Source organism: Lethenteron reissneri, unplaced genomic scaffold (genome assembly GCF_015708825.2).
Source record: "Lethenteron reissneri isolate LAM-NWPU_2019-01 unplaced genomic scaffold, ASM1570882v1 scaffold_1639, whole genome shotgun sequence".
Classification (NCBI taxonomy): domain Eukaryota; kingdom Metazoa; phylum Chordata; class Hyperoartia; order Petromyzontiformes; family Petromyzontidae; genus Lethenteron; species Lethenteron reissneri.
This window is the reverse complement of record NW_026891376.1, coordinates 3388306-3407467: the sequence shown is the minus strand read 5'-3', so window position 1 is coordinate 3407467 and position 19162 is coordinate 3388306. Positions and strand designations below refer to the sequence as shown.

At 53.0% G+C, this 19162-nt stretch overlaps 1 protein-coding gene across 5 annotated transcripts in view; it reads left to right on the top strand.

The window, feature by feature from the left end:
* The window catches only part of LOC133362996 (chondroitin proteoglycan 2-like), a 210168-nt gene that overhangs the window by 77688 nt on the left and 113318 nt on the right, over window positions 1-19162 (top strand). For 4 of the 5 annotated variants that reach the window (XM_061581990.1, XM_061581987.1, XM_061581988.1 and 1 more), the window contains 13 exons: window positions 413-571; window positions 1693-1851; window positions 2217-2258; window positions 3642-3800; window positions 4818-4976; window positions 5344-5385; window positions 6834-6992; window positions 7751-7909; window positions 8521-8562; window positions 9893-10051; window positions 10714-10872; window positions 11308-11355; window positions 12470-12634. In XM_061581990.1, coding sequence (XP_061437974.1) covers window positions 413-571; window positions 1693-1851; window positions 2217-2258; window positions 3642-3800; window positions 4818-4976; window positions 5344-5385; window positions 6834-6992; window positions 7751-7909; window positions 8521-8562; window positions 9893-10051; window positions 10714-10872; window positions 11308-11355; window positions 12470-12634 — 1611 coding nt within the window. The remainder of the gene's footprint in view (window positions 1-412; window positions 572-1692; window positions 1852-2216; window positions 2259-3641; window positions 3801-4817; window positions 4977-5343; window positions 5386-6833; window positions 6993-7750; window positions 7910-8520; window positions 8563-9892; window positions 10052-10713; window positions 10873-11307; window positions 11356-12469; window positions 12635-19162) is intronic. The other variant, XM_061581989.1, reaches the window with a different exon arrangement.

Sequence of the window (19162 nt, the reverse complement as noted above, 5' to 3'; positions counted from 1 at the left end):
GAGGGGTTACCAGCCCCTCGCTCCTGTCCACAGCCCCCATTTAGCCGCTGTGGTGGTCACAGATGCCATGAGGGGAAAGGCCAATCGGAATTGGCCCTCCCCCCCTCAGCACTGTCCACGACAGCGTTGCCCGTCCGGCACCACGAGGAGGTAGAGGGTTGTTTTACGTAGACTCATCACACAGAGACCCACAGACTCATCACTCAGAGACCCATAGACTCATCACACAGAGACCCACAGACTCATCACCAAGAGACCCATAGACTCATCACTCAGAGACCCATAGACTCATCACACAGAGACCCACAGACTCATCACCAAGAGACCCATAGACGACTCATTTGAGACCCACAGACTCATCACACAGAGATCCATAGAGACCCGCTAACAGCTCCACCTTTGTCTCCTGCAGTGGTGAACTCGGTATTCTGCCAGGACAAGGCTGATGGGCTGTACCCAGACCCCTCAGACTCCCACAGCTTCTACCACTGCTCCAATTCCCTGACGTACCACAAGCAATGCCCAGCCAACCTGGTGTTCAACCCGGCCATCAGCGTGTGCGACTGGCCTGGTACGTATGGCACATTCACCCCATCCAATCACTCACCCACTCATTAATTCACCTCCCCACTCAAACTCTCATTCACCCACTCATTCATTCATTTACCCACTCATTCATTTATTCACCTACCCACTCGTGCGCTCCTTCATTCACTCACTTACTCATTCGTTCACCCACTCTTTCAATCACCCACTCATTCATTCATTCACCAACCCATTTGTGCTCATTGACCCACAAATTCATTCACCTACCCACTCGCACGCTCATTCACCCACCCACAGACAACTTACACAGAGACCCGTAGACTCCCATAGGGACCCAATGACTCATCACCCACAGACCCATAGACTACTCATTTGAGACCCATAGACTCATCAAAAAGAGGACAACATACTCATCGCACAGAGACCCATAAACTCATCACACAGAGAGCCATATACTCATCACACAGAGACCAATAGACTCACCACACAGAGACCCTCGTACTCATCACACAGAGACCCGTAGACTTATCACATAGAGACCCGTAGACTCATCACATAGAGACCCACAGACTCATCACACAGAGACCCGTAGACTCATCACACAGAGACCCACAGACTCATCACACAGAGACCCACAGACTCATCACACAGAGACCCACAGACTCATCACACAGAGACCCACAGACTCATCACATAGAGACCCACAGACTCATCACACAGAGACCCACAGACTCATCACACAGAGACCCACAGACTCATCACACAGAGACCCGTAGACTTATCACATAGAGACCCGTAGACTCATCACACAGAGACCAGTAGACTCATCACACAGAGACCCGTAGACTCATTCCACAGAGACCCACAGACTCATCACACAGAGACCCACAGACTCATCACAAAGAGACCCACGTACTCATCACACAGAGACCCACAGACTCATCACACAGAGACCCACAGACTCGTCACACAGAGACCCACAGACTCGTCACACAGAGACCCACAGACTCATCACACAGAGACCCACATACTCATCACACAGAGACCCATAGACTCATCACACAGAGACCCACAGACTCATCACACAGAGACCCACAGACTCACCACACAGAGACCCGCTAACAGCGCCACCTTTGTCTCCTGCAGTGGTGAACTCGGGATTCTGTCAGGACAAGGCTGATGGGCTGTACCCAGACCCCTCAGACTCCCACAGCTTCTATCACTGCTCCAATTCCCTGACGTACCACAAGCAATGCCCAGCCAACCTGGTGTTCAACCCGGCCATCAGCGTGTGCGACTGGCCCAGTACGTATGGCACATTCACCCCATCCACTCACTCACTCGTTCACCCATTCACCCAACCATTCACGCAAATATACACACACACAGTCACCAATTCACCTCGCCACCCGTTCACTAACCCACCCACTCACTCATTCACCCACCCATTCATTCACTCACTAATGCGCTCATTCACCCACTCGTTCACCCACCCATAGACTACTCACACAGTAGAGACCCACAGACTACTCACACAGTAGAGACCCACAGACTACTCACACAGTAGAGACCAACAGACTACTCACACACAGAGACCCACAGACTACTCACACAGAGAGACCCACAGACTACTCACACACTGAGTCTGTCTGTCGTTTGTGCCGTTGCAGGCAACGTCGCAACAACGACCACCCAGGCAACCACCAAGTCACGTAAGCCCTCAACTCGTGACGTCACGTGTCGTCACGTGACGTCACGTGTCGTCTCGTGACGTCACCACCACCCCTCCACACTCCCCTCCATCTCCATTGCACGCCTTGAGGAGGGTGTCGTGGCCTCTGTAGAAGCCGGGAGGGTGATGGTGGTGATGATGGTGATGGTGGTGATGGGGGTGATGGTGGTGATGGGTGTGATGGGGGTGGTGATAGCGGTGGTGGTGATGATGGTGGTGATGGTGATGGAGGTGATGGCGGTGATGGGGGTGGTGATAGTGGTGGTGGTGATGGTGGTGATGGGGGTGATGGGGGTGGTGATAGTGGTGGTGGTGATGATCATCGCCACCAACGACAACCGCCTTTCGCCACTAGGTGGCGGTGACGTCACCACGACGCTTGTGCAAGGCCATGTGTACCTTGAGGCCACGTGAAGTGTCGAACGCCCGCTCGCAGGAGGTCACGGGGCATACCCAGGTGGCACGGGTCGACTGATTGAGATGACCGAGACGACTGGCTGATGCACCACCTGTGCCCCCTACTGTGCCAAATTGCTGTGTTTTAGCCACCCGGCGCTCCGCTCACTGTTGTGAGAGTCGCTCCTCCGCCCTCCATTGTTGTTGGAGGGCGACTGCCTCCAACTGTCCAGTAGCGTCCTTCACGAGCCTCCTCCACAGAGGCCGATCTTGACACCGCTGGTACCAGTCATCGGCAAGTCCACTCAGCTCCCCGTCCTCCTGTTCCACATCACTCCATCTCTTCGCTAGCCCGTGCCACGCCCATTTAGCCCCCTCGATCCGGCCGAACAAAAGCTGTTTAGGCATGCGGTGGCTGGGCATGTGGGCTACATGGCCCAGCCAACGCAGCCTTGCCTGCCGGAGGGGCTCACCGATAGGACTTTATCCAGATCTTTAGAGGATTTGTGAGCTCCTAACACAATCCAGCCTGGTTAAACCCAGGATTGATCGTAGGCAGGCCAGCCTAAATGTTTCTTACCGGCGAAGATGTTCCATTAGGGGGGTCCACGTTTTGCAAGCATAGAGATGGGAGGGAATGACTGTGTCCGAGAAGACCTGAAGCTTCGTGTGGAGCGACAGACCAGGTAGCTTCCGCATAGCGTTACGCAACCGATGAAAGATATTGCCGCTCGACTGATTCGGAGTGAGACCTCTGCTGTTAAACCGGAGCCGGTCATGAGTACACTGCCCAGGTATGGGAAACTCTCCACTCTCTCCACAACTGCCCCATCACAGACTCATCACCAAGAGACCCATGGACGACTCATTTCAGACCCACAGACTCATCACAATAAGACCCATAGACTCATCACTCAGAGACCCACGTACAGAGACCCGCTAACAGCTCCACCTTTGTCTCCTGCAGTGGTGAACTCGGTATTCTGCCAGGACAAGGCTGATGGGCTGTACCCAGACCCCTCAGACTCCCACAGCTTCTACCACTGCTCCAATTCCCTGACGTACCACAAGCAATGTCCAGCCAACCTGGTGTTCAACCCGGCCATCAGCGTGTGCGACTGGCCCGGTACGTATGGCACATTCACCCCATCCATTCACTCACCCATTCACTCATTAATTCACCTCCCCACTCACACTCTCATTCACCCACTCATTCATTCATTCATTTACCCACTCATTCATTAATTCACCCACCCATTCATTCACCAACCCACTTGTATGCTCATTGACCCGCAAATTCATTCACCTACCCACTCGCACGCTCATTCACCCACCCACAGACAACTTACACAGAGACCCGTAGACTCCCATAGGGACTCAATGACTCATCACCCACAGACCCATAGACTACTCATTTGAGACCCATAGACTCATCACACAGAGGACCACATACTCATCACACAGAGACCCATAGACTCATCACACAGATAGCCATAGACTCATCACACAGAGACCAATAGACTCACCACACAGAGACCCTCGTACTCATCACACAGAGACCCGTAGACTTATCACATAGAGACCCGTAGACTCATCACATAGAGACCCACAGACTCATCACACAGAGACCAGTAGACTCATCACACAGAGACCAGTAGACTCATCACACAGAGACCCACAGACTTATCACACAGAGACCCACAGACTCGTCACACAGAGACCCATAGACTCATCACGCGGAGACCCACAGACTCATCACACAGAGACCCACAGACTCATCCCACAGAGACCCACAGACTCACTACACAGAGACCCACAGACTCATCACACAGAGACCCACAGACTCATCACACAGAGACCCACATACTCATCACACAGAGACCCACAGACTCACTACACAGAGACCCACAGACTCATCACACAGAGACCCACAGACTCATCACACAGAGACCCACAGACTCATCACACAGAGACCCACAGACTCATCACACAGAGACCCACAGACTCATCACACAGAGACCCACATACTCATCACACAGAGACCCACAGACTCATCCCACAGAGACCCACAGACTCATCACACAGAGACCCACAGACTCACCACACAGAGACCCGCTAACAGCTCCACCTTTATCTCCTGCAGTGGTGAACTCGGGATTCTGTCACGACAAGGCTGATGGGCTGTACCCAGACCCCTCAGACTCCCACAGCTTCTACCACTGCTCCAATTCCCTGACGTACCACAAGCAATGCCCAGCCAACCTGGTGTTCAACCCGGCCATCAGCGTGTGCGACTGGCCTGGTACGTATGGCACATTCACCCCATCCACTCACTCGCTCGTTCACCCATTCACCCACTCACCCAACCATTCACGCAAATATACACACATAGTCACCAATTCACCTCGCCACCCGTTCACTAACCCACCCACTCACTCATTCACCCACCCATTCATTCACCCACCCATTCATTCACTCACTAATGCGCTCATTCACCCAATCGTTCACCCACCCATAGACTACTCACACAGTAGAGACCCACAGACTACTCACACAGTAGAGACCCACAGACTACTCACACAGTAAAAACCCACAGACTACTCACACAGTAGATACCCACAGACTACTCACACACTGAGTCTGTGTCTGTGTCGGTTGTGCCGTTGCAGGCAACGTCGCAACAACGACCACCCAGGCAACCACCAAGTCAGGTAAGCCCTCAACTCGTGACGTCGCGTGTCGTCTCGTGACGTCACGTGTCGTCTCGTGACGTCACGTGTCGTCTCGTGACGTCACCACCCCCCCCCCCCCACACTCCCCTCCATCTCCATTGCACGCCTTGACGAGGGTGTCGTGGCCTCTGTAGAAGCCGGGAGGGTGATGGTGGTGATGATGGTGATGGGGGTGATGGGGGTGGTGATGGTGGTGATGGGGGTGATGGGGGTGGTGATAGTGGTGGTGATGATGATCATCGCCACCAACGACAACCGCCATTCGCCACTAGGTGGCGGTGACGTCACCACGACGCTTGTGCTCGGCCATGTACACCAGAGGTCGCAAACGGGTTTTGATTCCTTACCCGTACCCGTACCCGGCCGCACCAGGGTCACAAACGGCTACCTGTACCCGTACCCGGCCTGGTACGGGTAGCCGGCTATCGGGTAGGGTACGCGTATCGGGTACCCGGTTGCGACCTCTGATGTGCACCTTGAGGCCACGTTAAGTGTCGAACGCCCGCTGGCAGGAGGTCACGGGGCAGACCCAGCAGGTGCCACGGGTCGACTGACCGAGATGACCGAGATGACTGGCTGATGCACCACCTGTGCCCCCTACTGTGCCAACTTGCTGTTTTAGCCACCCGGCGCTCCGCTCGTTGTTGTGAGCATCGCTCCTCCGCCTTCCGTTGTTGTTGGAGGGCTACTGCCTCCAACTGCCCAGTAGCGTCCTTCACGAGACTCCTCCACAGAGGCCGATCTTGACACCGCTGGTACCAGTCATCAGCAAGTCCACTCAGCTCCACATCCTCCTGTACCATATCACTCCATCTCTTCTCTAGCCTGTGCCATGCCCGTTTAGTCCCCTCGATCCGGCTGAACAAAAGCTGTTTCGGCATGCGCTGGCTGGGCATGCGGGCTGCATGGCCCAGCCAATGCAACCTTGTCTGCTGGAGGAGCTCACCGATGGGACTTTGTCCAGATCTTTCGAGGATTTGTGAGCTCCTCACACAATCCAGCCTGGTTAAACCCAGGATTGATCGTAGGCAGGCCAGCCTAAATGTTTCTTACCGGCGAAGATGTTCCATTAGGGGGGTCCACGTTTTGCAAGCATAGAGAAGGGAGGGAATGACTGTGTCCGAGAAGACCTGAAGCTTCGTGCGGAGCGACAGACCAGGTAGCTTCCACACAGCGTTACGCAACCAATGAAAAGACATTGCCGCTCGACTGATTCAGAGTGAGACCTCTGCTGTTAAACCGGAGCCGGTCATAAGCACACTGCCCAGGTATGGGAAACTCTCCACTCTCTCCACAACTGCCCCATCACAGACTCATCACCAAGAGACCCATAGACTACTCATTTGAGACCCACAGACTCATCACAATAAGACCCACAGACTCATCACACAGAGACCCGCTAACAGCTCCACCTTTGTCTCCTGCAGTCGTGAACTCGGCATTCTGCCAGGACAAGGCTGATGGGCTGTACCCAGACCCCTCAGACTCCCACAGCTTCTACCACTGCTCCAATTCCCTGACGTACCACAAGCAATGTCCAGCCAACCTGGTGTTCAACCCGGCCATCAGCGTGTGCGACTGGCCCGGTACGTATGGCACATTCACCCCATCCACTCACTCACCCACTCATTAATTCACCTCCCCACTCACACTCTCATTCACCCACTCATTCATTAATTAACCCACCCATTCATTCACCAACCCACTAGTATGCTCATTGACCCGCAAATTCATTCACCTACCCACTCGCACGCTCATTCACCCACCCACAGACAACTTACACAGAGACCCGTAGACTCCCATAGGGACCCACTGACTCATCACCCACAGACCCATAGACTACTCATTTGAGACCCATAGACTCATCACACAGAGGACCACATACTCATCACACAGAGAGCCATAGACTCATCACACAGAGACCAATAGACTCACCACACAGAGACCCTCGTACTCATCACACAGAGACCCGTAGACTTATCACATAGAGACCCGTAGACTTATCACATAGAGAGCCATAGACTCATCACACAGAGACCAATAGACTCACCACACAGAGACCCTCGTACTCATCACACAGAGACCCGTAGACTTATCACATAGAGACCCGTAGACTTATCACATAGAGACCCGTAGACTCATCACATAGAGACCCACAGACTCATCACACAGAGACCAGTAGACTCATCACACAAAGACCCGTAGACTCATCACACAGAGACCCACAGACTACTCATTTGAGACCCACAGACTCATCACACAGAGACCCATAGACTCATCACACAGAGACCCACAGACTCATCACACAGAGACCCGCTAACAGCGCCACCTTTGTCTCCTGCAGTGGTGAACTCAGGATTCTGTCACGACAAGGCTGATGGGCTGTACCCAGACCCCTCAGACTCCCACAGCTTCTACCACTGCTCCAATTCCCTGACGTACCACAAGCAATGCCCAGCCAACCTGGTGTTCAACCCGGCCATCAGCGTGTGCGACTGGCCCGGTACGTATGGCACATTCACCCCATCCACTCACCCATTCACTCATTCACCCCCCCCCCCCATTCATTCATTCACCCACTCATTAATTCACCCACCCATTATTTCGCCTACCCACTCGAACGCTCATTCAACCATTCATTAACTCACTAATTCGCTCATTCACCCACGCGTTCACCCACCCATAGACTACTCACACAGTAGAGATCCATAGACTACTCGCACTAAGACCGATAGACTTCTCAAACAGGAGAGACCCACAGACTACTCACACAGTAGAGACCCACAGACTACTCACACAGTAGAGACCCACACACTACTCACACAGTAGAGACACACAGACTACTCACAGTAGAGACCCACACACTACTCACACAGTAGAGACACACAGACTACTCACAGTAGAGACCCACAGACTACTCACACAGTAGAGACACACAGACTACTCACAGTAGAGACCCACAGACTACTCACACAGTAGAGACCCACAGACTACTCACACAGTAGAGACCCACAGACTACTCACACAGTAGAGACCCACAGACTACTCACACAGTAGAGACCCACAGACTACTCACACACTGAGTCTGTGTCTGTGTCGTTTGTGCCGTTGCAGGCAACGTCGCAGCAGCCACCACCCAGGCAACCACCAAGTCAGGTAAGCCCTCAACTCGTGTCGTCACGTGACGTCACATGTCGTCTCGTGACGTCACCACCACCCCCACACTCCCCTCAATCTCCATCGCACGCCTTGACGAGGGTGTCGTGGCCTCTGTAGAAGCCGGGAGGGTGATGGTGATGATGATGGTGATGGCGGTTAGTGTTGGTGGTGGTGATGATCATCATCGATGCTTGTGCTCGGCCATGTGTACCAGAAGTCGCAAACGGGTTTTGATTCCTTACCCGTACCCGGCCGCACCAGGGTCGCAAACGACTACCTGTACCCGTACCCGGCCCGGTACGGGTAGCCGGGTATCGGGTAGGCTACGGGTATCGGGTACCCGGTTGCGACCTCTGATGTGTACCTTGAGGCCACGTGAAGTGTCGAACGCCCGCTGGCAGGTCACGGGGCAGACCCAGGTGCCACGGGTCGACTGACTGAGATGACCGAGATGACTGGCTGATGCACCACCTGTGCCCCCTACTGTGCCAACTTGCTGTGCTTTAGCCACTCGGCGCTCCGCTCGTTGTTGTGAGCGTCGCTCCTCCACCTTCCGTTGTTGTTGGAGGGCGACTGCCTCCAACTGCCCAGTAGCGTCCTTCACGAGCCTCCTCCACAGAGGCCGATCTTGACACCGCTGGTACCAGTCATCGGCAAGTCCACTCAACTCCACATCCTCCTGTACCACATCACTCCATCTCTTCTCTAGTCCGTGGCGTGGCCGTTTAGCCCCCTCGATCCGGCCGAACAAAAGCTGTTTAGGCATGCGGTGGCTGAGCATGTGGGCTCCATGACCCAGCCAACGCAGCCTTGCCTGCCGGAGGAGCACACCGATGGGACTTTGTCCAGATCTTTCAAGGATTTGAGCTCCTCACACAATCCAGCCTGGTTAAACACAGGATTGATCGTAGGCAGGGCAGCCTAAGTGTTTCTTACCGGCGAAGATGTTCCATTAGGGGGATCCTCGTTTGGCATGCATAGAGATGGGAGGGAATGACTGTGTCAGAGAAGACCTGAAGCTTCGTGCGGAGCGATAGACCAGGTAGCTTCCACACAGCGTTACGCAACCGATGAAAAGACATTTGCCGCTCGACTGATTCGGAGTGAGACCTCTGCTGTTAAACCGGAGCCGGTCATGAGCACACTGCCCAGGTTTGGGAAACTCTCCACTCTCTCCACAACTGCCCCATCACAGACTCATCACCAAGAGACCCACAGACTACTCATTTCAGACCCACAGACTCATCACAATAAGACCCATAGACTCATCACTCAGAGACCCACGTACACAGAGACCCGCTAACAGCTCCACCTTTATCTCCTGCAGTGGTGAACTCGGTATTCTGCCAGGACAAGGCTGATGGGCTGTACCCAGACCCCTCAGACTCCCACAGCTTCTACCACTGCTCCAATTCCCTGACGTACCACAAGCAATGTCCAGCCAACCTGGTGTTCAACCCGGCCATCAGCGTGTGCGACTGGCCCGGTACGTATGGCACATTCACCCCATCCACTCACTCACCCACTCATTAATTCACCTCCCCACTCACACTCTCATTCACCCACTCATTCATTAATGAACCCACCCATTCATTCACCAACCCACTAGTATGCTCATTGACCAGCAAATTCATTCACCTACCCACTCGCACGCTCATTCCCCCACCCACAGACAACTCACACAGAGACAGGTAGCTCCCATAATGACCCAATGACTCATCACCCACAGACCCATAGACTACTCATTTGAGACCCATAGACTCATGAAAAAGAGGACAACATACTCATCGCACAGAGACCCATAGACTCATCACACAGAGAGCCATAGACTCATCACACAGAGACCAGTAGACTCATCACACAGAGACCCACAGACTCACCACACAGAGACCCGTAGACTCATTCCACAGAGACCCACAGACTCATCACACAGAGACCCACAGACTCATCACACAGAGACCCGTAGACTCATCACACAGAGACCCGTAGACTCATCACACAGAGACCCACAGACTACTCATTTGAGACCCACGTACTCGTCTCACAGATACCCATAGACTCATCACGCGGAGACCCACAGACTCATCACACAGAGACCCAGAGACTTATCACACAGAGACCCGCTAACAGCTCCTTTGTCTCCTGCAGTGGTGAACTCGGGATTCTGCCATGACAAGGCCGATGGGATGTACGCAGACCCCTCAGACTCGCACAGCTTCTACCACTGCTCCAATTCCCTGACATACCACAAGCAATGTCCAGCCAACCTGGTGTTCAACACGGCCAAAAACAGATGTGACTGGGATGGTACGTATCGCACATTCACCCCATCCACTCAATCACTCATTCACCCACTCACCCAATCATTCACGCAAACACACACACACACAGTCACCAATTCACCTCGCCACCCGTTCACTAACCCACCCACTCACTCATTTGCCCACTCACTCATTCACCCACCCATTCGCTCATTCACCCACTCGTTCACCCACCCAAAGACTACTCACACAGAGACCCACAGACTACTCACACAGAGACCCACAGACTACTCACACAGCAGAGACCCACAGACTACTCACACACAGAGACCCACAGACTACTCACACAGCAGAGACCCACAGACTACTCACACACAGAGACCCACAGACTACTAACACAGTAGAGACCCACAGACTACTCACACAGTAGAGACCCACAGACTACTCACACACTGAGTCTGTGTCTGTGTCGTGTGTGCAGTTTCACACGACGACGCAACAACGACTACCAAGGGAACCACCAAACCACGTAAGCCCTCAACTCGTGCAATCTCGTGTCAACTCGAGGCTACACGGGTCACCTTTGTCTGTGTCTATAGGCCCTGCTGCTGCTACTAACAGCACTTGCCCCTACAGCCCTGCTAGAGGCTACACGGGGCACCTTTGTCTGTGTCTATAGGCACTGCTGCTGCTACTAACAGCACTTGCCCCTACAGCCCTGCTAGAGGCTACACGGGACACCTTTGTCTGTGTGTCTATAGACACTGCTGCTACTAACAGCACTTGCCCCTACAGCCCTGCTAGAGGCTACACGGGGCACCTTTGTCTGTGTCTCTATAGACACTGCTGCTGCTACTCACAGCACTTGCCCCTACAGCCCTGCTAGAGGCTACACGGGGCACCTTTGTCTGTGTGTCTATAGACACTGCTGCTGCTACTCACAGCACTTGCCCCTACAGCCCTGCTAGAGGCTACACGGGGGACCTTTGTCTGTGTGTCTATAGACACTGCTACTAACAGCACTTGCCCCTACAGCCCTGCTAAAGGCTACACGGGCCACCTTTGCCTGTGTGTCTATAGGTGCTGCTACTAACAGCACTTGCCCCTACAGCCCTGCTAGAGGCTACACAGGACACCTTTGTCTGTGTGTCTATAGACACTGCTGCTGCTACTAACAGCACTTGCCCCTACAGCCCTGCTAGAGGCTACACGGGGCACCTTTGTCTGTGTGTCTATAGACACTGCTGCTGCTACTAACAGCACTTGCCCCTACAGCCTGCTAGAGGCTACACGGGGCACCTTTGTCTGTGTGTCTATAGACACTGCTGCTGCTACTAACAGCACTTGCCCCTACAGCCCTGCTAGAGGCTACACGGGACACCTTTGTCTGTGTGTCTATAGACACTGCTGCTGCTACTAACAGCACTTGCCCCTACAGCCTGCTAGAGGCTACACGGGGCACCTTTGTCTGTGTCTCTATAGACACTGCTGCTGCTACTAACAGCACTTGCCCCTGCCGTCTGCTAAGAGGCTACACGGGGCACCTTTGTCTGTGTGTCTATAGGGGCTTGTCGCTCACAGCCACTTGCCTCCTTGCCCTCTGCTAAGAGGCTACACGGGTCACCTTTGCCTGTCGTGCGCAGAGTACGTGGTGGACTTCTGCAAGGCGAAGGTGGACGGGATGTTCGCGGACCCAGGGAACTCGAACGCCTTCTACCACTGCTCCAACCACTACACCTACTACAAGCTCTGCCAGCAAGGCCTGGTGTTCAACCAGGGGCTCGGGGCTTGCGTGTGGCCATACCAAGGTGGGTCGGCTGTCTGTGCTGTGCGTGTGCGTGGGTGTGTTTGTGTGTATGTATGTGTGTGTCTGTATGTGTGTGTCTGTGCGTGGGTCTGTGTGTCTATGTGTGTGTGTCTGTGTCTGTGTGTGTGTCTGTGTGCGTGTGTCTATGTATGTGTGTCTGTGTGTGTGTCTGTGTGTGTCTGTGTGTGTCTGTGTGTGTCTGTGTATGTATGTGTGTGTGTCTGTGTCTCTGTGCATGTGTCTGTGTATGTGTGTGTATGTGTCTGTGTGCGTGTGTCTGTGTGTCTATGTGTGTGTCTGTGTGTGTCTGTCTGTGTGTGTCTGTCTGTGTGTGTCTGTCCGTGTGTCTGTATATGTGTGTGTGTGTCTGTGTCTATATGTGTGTCTGTGTGTGTGTCTGTATATGTGTGTCTGTGCGTGTGTCTGTGTGTCTGTATGTATCTGTGTGTGTCTGTGTATGTATCTGTGTATGTGTCTGCGTGCGTGTGTCTGTGTGTGTGTGATGTCTCCGGCAAAACAACCCCCTACCTCCTCATGGTGCCGGATGGACAACGCTGACGTGAGCAGTGCTGTGGGGGGAGGGCCAATTCAGATTGGCCTTTCCCCTCATGGCGTCTGTAGCCACCACAGCGGCCAAAGGGGGCTCTGGACGGGTGCAAGGGGCTGGTAACCCCTCCACCTTCAATTAATTACCGCTAAACCACGACGGAAAAATGTAATTAATAAGCTTGTGCCGGAGGCCCCGGGGGGACAGGCGTCTATGACGTCTCCTGGCCAAACCCCATTTGGCGGAGCCAGGAGACTGAATCTTCACCCTCGGGGCTCCTCCAGAAACAACGAAAAGCCACTTCGTGTGGCCACGTGGAATGTTCGAACGCTCACTGCGGAGGAGAGGCTGCCACTCCTCTGTCGGGAGCTGGACCGATACCGCCTGGATCTCTGTGGTATTCAGGAGGTCCGGTGGACCGGCTCTGGCTCCTGCCACCATGAGGGGTGGACATTCCTCTTCTCGGGGCAGGAGACTGCCAAACAACAGGGAGTGGCTCTTCTTCTTAGCGTGGCGGTGAGGCATGGGAAGCTGTAAGCCCCAGGCTACTTTGGGCTCGGCTTCCCATCAACCAAGAGGCGAGGAGTGGTGGTCGTGGTTACTTATGCCCCCGCTGAAGATGAACATCCGTGGAGAGATGCAGGCAAGGCCGATGAGTCAAATGCCTTCTATGACCTCCTGTCACAGGTGCTGGCTAATGTGGCCCCTCAGGATAGAGTGATCTTGTTGGGCACCTGGTCTGGAGTGATTGAAAGGCATGGGCCAGATCAGCTCAATAACAACGGCAGGAGGCTGCTAGATTTTTGTGCAGCCCATGGGCTTGTAATTACCAACATGCTGTTCCGGCATCGGCGCATCCACACATCATGGATGCATGCCGGGTCCAAGCAAGAACATCTGCTGGACCACATTGTGACAGAACAGCGGATGCGAGCTCATGTCCTTGACACCAGGACCTATCGTGGAGCTGATCTGCCCTCTGACCATCGACTTGTCATCTGTAAGATGCGCTTGCCATTCTTCCACTCCGGTGGTGGGTGTACACCCAGGACCCCATTCAAACCCTTAGTGGCCTGGTCTCAGAAGGCTGATGAAGGTTGGCATCGTTGGCATCGTCCCCCACTCCTCCTGATGTCGAGGGGAAATGGGCAAGGTTTAGGACTGCGACTCATGCAGCCACAATGGCTGCTTTGGATACACGGTCCAGACCTCCCCAGAGACCCTGGCTGACAGAGGAGGTGTTCAGGATAGTTGAGAAAAAGCGACAGCCTTCGCTCGGAGGTTCGGAGAACCGTGAGGCGCTGCAAGGATGGGTGGTGGTCGCGGGTTGCTGAGGAGATGGTGGTGGTGGTGGTACTGGTGGTGCTCGTGGTGGTGGTACTGGTGGTGGTGGTGGTGGTAGTGCTGGTGTTAGAGATGGTGGTGGTACTGGTGGTGGTCGTGGTAGTACTGGTGGTGGCGGTGGTGCTAGTCGTGATGGAGGTGCTAGTGGTGATGGAGGTGGTGGTGCTAGTGGTGGTGGTGCTAGTGGTGGTGGAGGTGCTAGTGGTGGTGGTACTGGTGGTAGTGCTGGTGGTGGCGGTGGGGTAATCCCGTGCCACCTTTGTCTCTCTCTCTGTGTGCCTGCAGGAGTCCTAGGTTGGAGTCATGGGACTTCCAGGCAATGAAGACGCCTCCTGCAATGTCACCATCACCACCATCAATTCACTACCATCATAATCATCAACACCATCATCACCACCACATCACTACCATCACCATAATCATCGTGACTACCATCACCACCACTATCACTACCATCACCACCACTATCACTACTATCACCACCACTATCACTACCATCACCATAATCATCATGGCTACCATCACCACCACATCACTACCATCACCACTATCACTACCGTCACCACCACTATCACTACCATCATCATGATCATAGGGGCTGATGTTCCTCCTCGCTACTAGCAGCACTTGCCCCTAAAGCCCACTAGAGGCTACACGGGGGACCTTTATCTTTGTGTCTACAGGCACAGCTACTCACTACTAACGGCACTTGCCCCTACAGCCTGCTAGAGGCTACACGGGGGAGCTTTGTCTTGTGTAGTGTCTTGAATCACGGACAAATAAACTCCTTTGAGCCACACACTGTTCATTGTCTTTCTTTCGACAAGGTCCTTAACACACTAACCTGTGTTTTAATTTAGTGCGCTGATCTTAAAGGTGCATTGAAAAATGTTGACACTCCGACTGATGCTCCTGCTGCTGTTGTGGAGTGACTCATGCTGCCAGCTATGGCTGCAGAGGTTTGGTGGTACATGTTGTTGACGTCGTTTATTGTGAAAATTTGGTCACAGTTCCTATGATCACTGTTTCATTTGATTTTATGGCTTTATTTTGGTGATTTTAGAAAAGTTTTTTCGGTTTGGCCATGTTTGTGTTGTTGTAGTAACGAGTTAGACTGATGGCCTTAATCTAAGTTGTCTTGTGGTTGTTGTTTGTGTTGTTGTAGTAACGAGTTAGACTGATGGCCTTAATCTAAGTTGTCTTGTGGTTGTTGTTGTTGTTTGTGTTGTTGTAGTACAGAGTTAGACTGATGGCCTTAATCTAAGTTGTCTTGTGGTTGTTGTTGTTGTTTGTGTTGTTGTAGTACAGAGTTAGACTGATGGCCTTAATCTAAGTTGTCTTGTGGTTGTTGTTGTTTGTGTTGTTGTAGTACAGAGTTAGACTGATGGCCTTAATCTAAGTTGTCTTGTGGCTGTTGTTGTTGTTTGTGTTGTTGTAGTACAGAGTTAGACTGATGGCCTTAATCTAAGTTGTCTTGTGGTTGTTGTTGTTGTTTGTGTTGTTGTAGTACAGAGTTAGACTGATGGCCTTAATCTAAGTTGTCTTGTGGTGTTGTTGTTGTTTGTGTTGGTGTAGTACAGAGTTAGACTGATGGCCTTAATCTAAGTTGTCTTGTGGTTGTTGTTGTTGTTTGTGTTGTTGTAGTACAGAGTTAGACTGATGGCCTTAATCTAAGTTGTCTTGTGGTTGTTGTTGTTGTTTGTGTTGTTGTAGTACAGAGTTAGACTGATGGCCTTAATCTAAGTTGTCTTGTGGTTGTTGTTGTTGTTGTTTGACTTGCATCCCACTGGGATTTTTGCACACAGCGTTGGTGTACGGTGCCTTCCCTGGTCTCAGACTCCGGATCGCCCTCAGTACTTCCTCAACAGCTGGAACCTCAGCCAGCCACTCACAGGGGGTGACCTCTTCCAATATTTGAGGCACCGCAGCCTCAGCAGGGTTATCCCCACTTTGTGCCATGATGTTTTCCTGGCTGAGAGAATTTCCCTCCCCAGGACCTCACAGAATGCTCAGAAAATCTGCAAACCTGTTTCCTGGGGGTCGGAGATTGGATCACCGTTTTTTTCCTCTAATGATGGTAATAGGTGTGGCGCTGCAGGGTACTTTTTTGATGGAGTTAAATAGTGATTTGTGATCACGGGCCACTGAGGCAGACTCCATCTCCTCAGCAACCCGCGACCACCACCCATCCTTACAGCGCCTTACGGCTCTCCGAACCTCCGAGCGAAGGCTGCGGTAAGCCTCCTCATTCTCTGACGTGGGATGCTGTAACCGATGAGAGTGGGCCTGTCGCTTTTTCTCAATTAACCTGAACACCTCCTCTGTCAGCCAGGGTTTCTGGGGAGGTCTGGACCGCGTACCCAAAGCAGCCATTGCAGCTGCATGAGTCACAGGTCATAAACCTCGCCCATTTCCCCTCAACATCAGGTGGAGTGGGGGACGATGCCAACCCCAGCTGCAAGCGATGATGAAATTCATACACACACATACAGACACACACATACACACACACAGTAAGACACAGACAGATACACACACATTAAGACACACACACACATACACACAGACACACACACACAGACACACACACACAGACACAGAGGTCGCCCCGAGTCACCGATCTCGTCGTCTGTATTTATAGAACACACGAAGGCGTCAGTCGCTAATCGCTCAGTTTGCATCGTTACCCCCGTCAAGATTAAAAAACAAAATCAAACCTTCCTCCCCGTGTGACCTCTTTAAATAACACCGCTGGAGGGAAATTGCCGTGATTATTTTGTGTTATTTTTAGGCAAGAGCAGCAGCAGCCGAACTCATAAGAAACTTATTCTTGGTTCTTTCGGTAAAGTCACGTAGAAGGGAAATAATAAATATAAAACATGGATAAAATACAATTCTCACGACGTTTCGTCCTCAGGACGGCTGCTTGCGTTATTTTATAATGTTTTATTTTTATTATTTTATTACTTCCCTTCTACGTGACTTTACCGAAAGAAACCAAGAGATGAATCCTGCAGTCACGAAAGCTTTAAATCGAAATTTATAAGAAACTATTCGTGTGTTTAACCGGGTGGGAAACTTCCACTGAACTACTGGGTCGTCAGCTAGGTTTAAAAAGTAAAAAAAAAATTCAAAAGCGATCTGAGCCACCAAGGATTGACAGCTGCTAAGCAAGAGGCTTGTGATCATCACCATCACCATCATCGTCGTCTTCGCGTGGAAATTACAAAGATCGTAGAGACCCACAGAGATACATAGAGACCCACAGAGATACACAGAGACCCACAGAGACACACAGAGACCCATAGAGATACATAGATACCCATATAGATACACAGAGACCCACAGAGATACACAGAGCCCCACATATATGCATTGAGACCCAAAGATATACATAGAGACCCACAGAGATGTGTGAGTGTGTTAGTGGGTGAGTGAGTGGGTGAGTGTGTGAGTGAGTGAGTGGGTGGGTGAGTGTGTGTGTGAGTGGGTGAGTGTGTGGGTGAGTGTGTGAGTGAGTGTGTGGGTGAGTGTGTGGGTGAGTGAGTGTGTGAGTGGGTGTGTGGGTGAGTGGGTGTGTGTGTGGTGAGTGAGTGAGTGGGTGAGTGAGTGACGCATGATGGGATGGGTGGTCAGCAACCAACGCCTACACAGCCGTCTTTCTTCCCCCCCTAACCCCCCCCCCCACCAACAGTGGAGGCGTCATCGTCGATAAACGATGATCTTAAGAGGCGTCGTGAGAGGGAGAGAGGAGGAGGTGGAGGAGGTGAAGGTGGAGGGAGTGGAGGATGGTGGAGGTGGTGGAGGAGGAGGTGGAGGAGGTGGTGGTGGTGGAGGAGGTGGAGGAGGATGGAGGAGGAGGGAGTGGAGGAGGTGGATGGAGTGGAGGATAGGAGGATGGAGGAGGTGGAGGGGTGGAGGGAGGTGAGGATGAGCAGGTGGAGGAGGTGGAGGTGGTGGAGGAGGGAGGGGAGGTGGAGGAGGTGGTGGAGGGAGTGGAGGATGGAGCAGGTGGAGGAGGGGATGGAGGTAGAGGTGGAGGGGAGTGGAGGATGGAGGGAGTGGAGGAGGTGGAGGAGGTCGAGGAGGAGGAGGAGGAGGAGGTCGAGGAGAAGGTGGAGGAGTGGGGTGGAGGAGGAAGTTGAGGAGGTCATGGTCATTAGATGATGCGAGCTGGGCGTGCCTCCCCTCCCCGGGGCGATGGTTTCGAGGTTCCCCGCGACCCTGGAGGGCGGTGACCTCACGCCGCCGCTCGCCATAAAAAGGCGATGAATCTCAAGCAGCCACATCACTCCGTCTGACACCTCCAGGAGACCTTCAGGAGACCTTCAGGAGACCTTCAGGAGACCTCCAGGACACCTTCAGAACCACTCCAGGACCACTTCAGAACCACTCCAGGACCACTCCAGGAGACCTCCAGGAGACCTTCAGGAGACCTTCAGGAGACCTTCAGGAGACCTCCAGGACACCTCCAGGAGACCTTCAGGAAACCTCCAGAACCACTCCAGGACACCGCCGCTCCCCGCTGCATCCTCTCTCCGTCTCCACAATGGCTCAGAGCATCGTGCCCCTGGTGATCGCCTTGCTGGCCAGCTCGCTGGCTCTCAGCAACGCGAACGTGAGTCCTGAACCCTACGG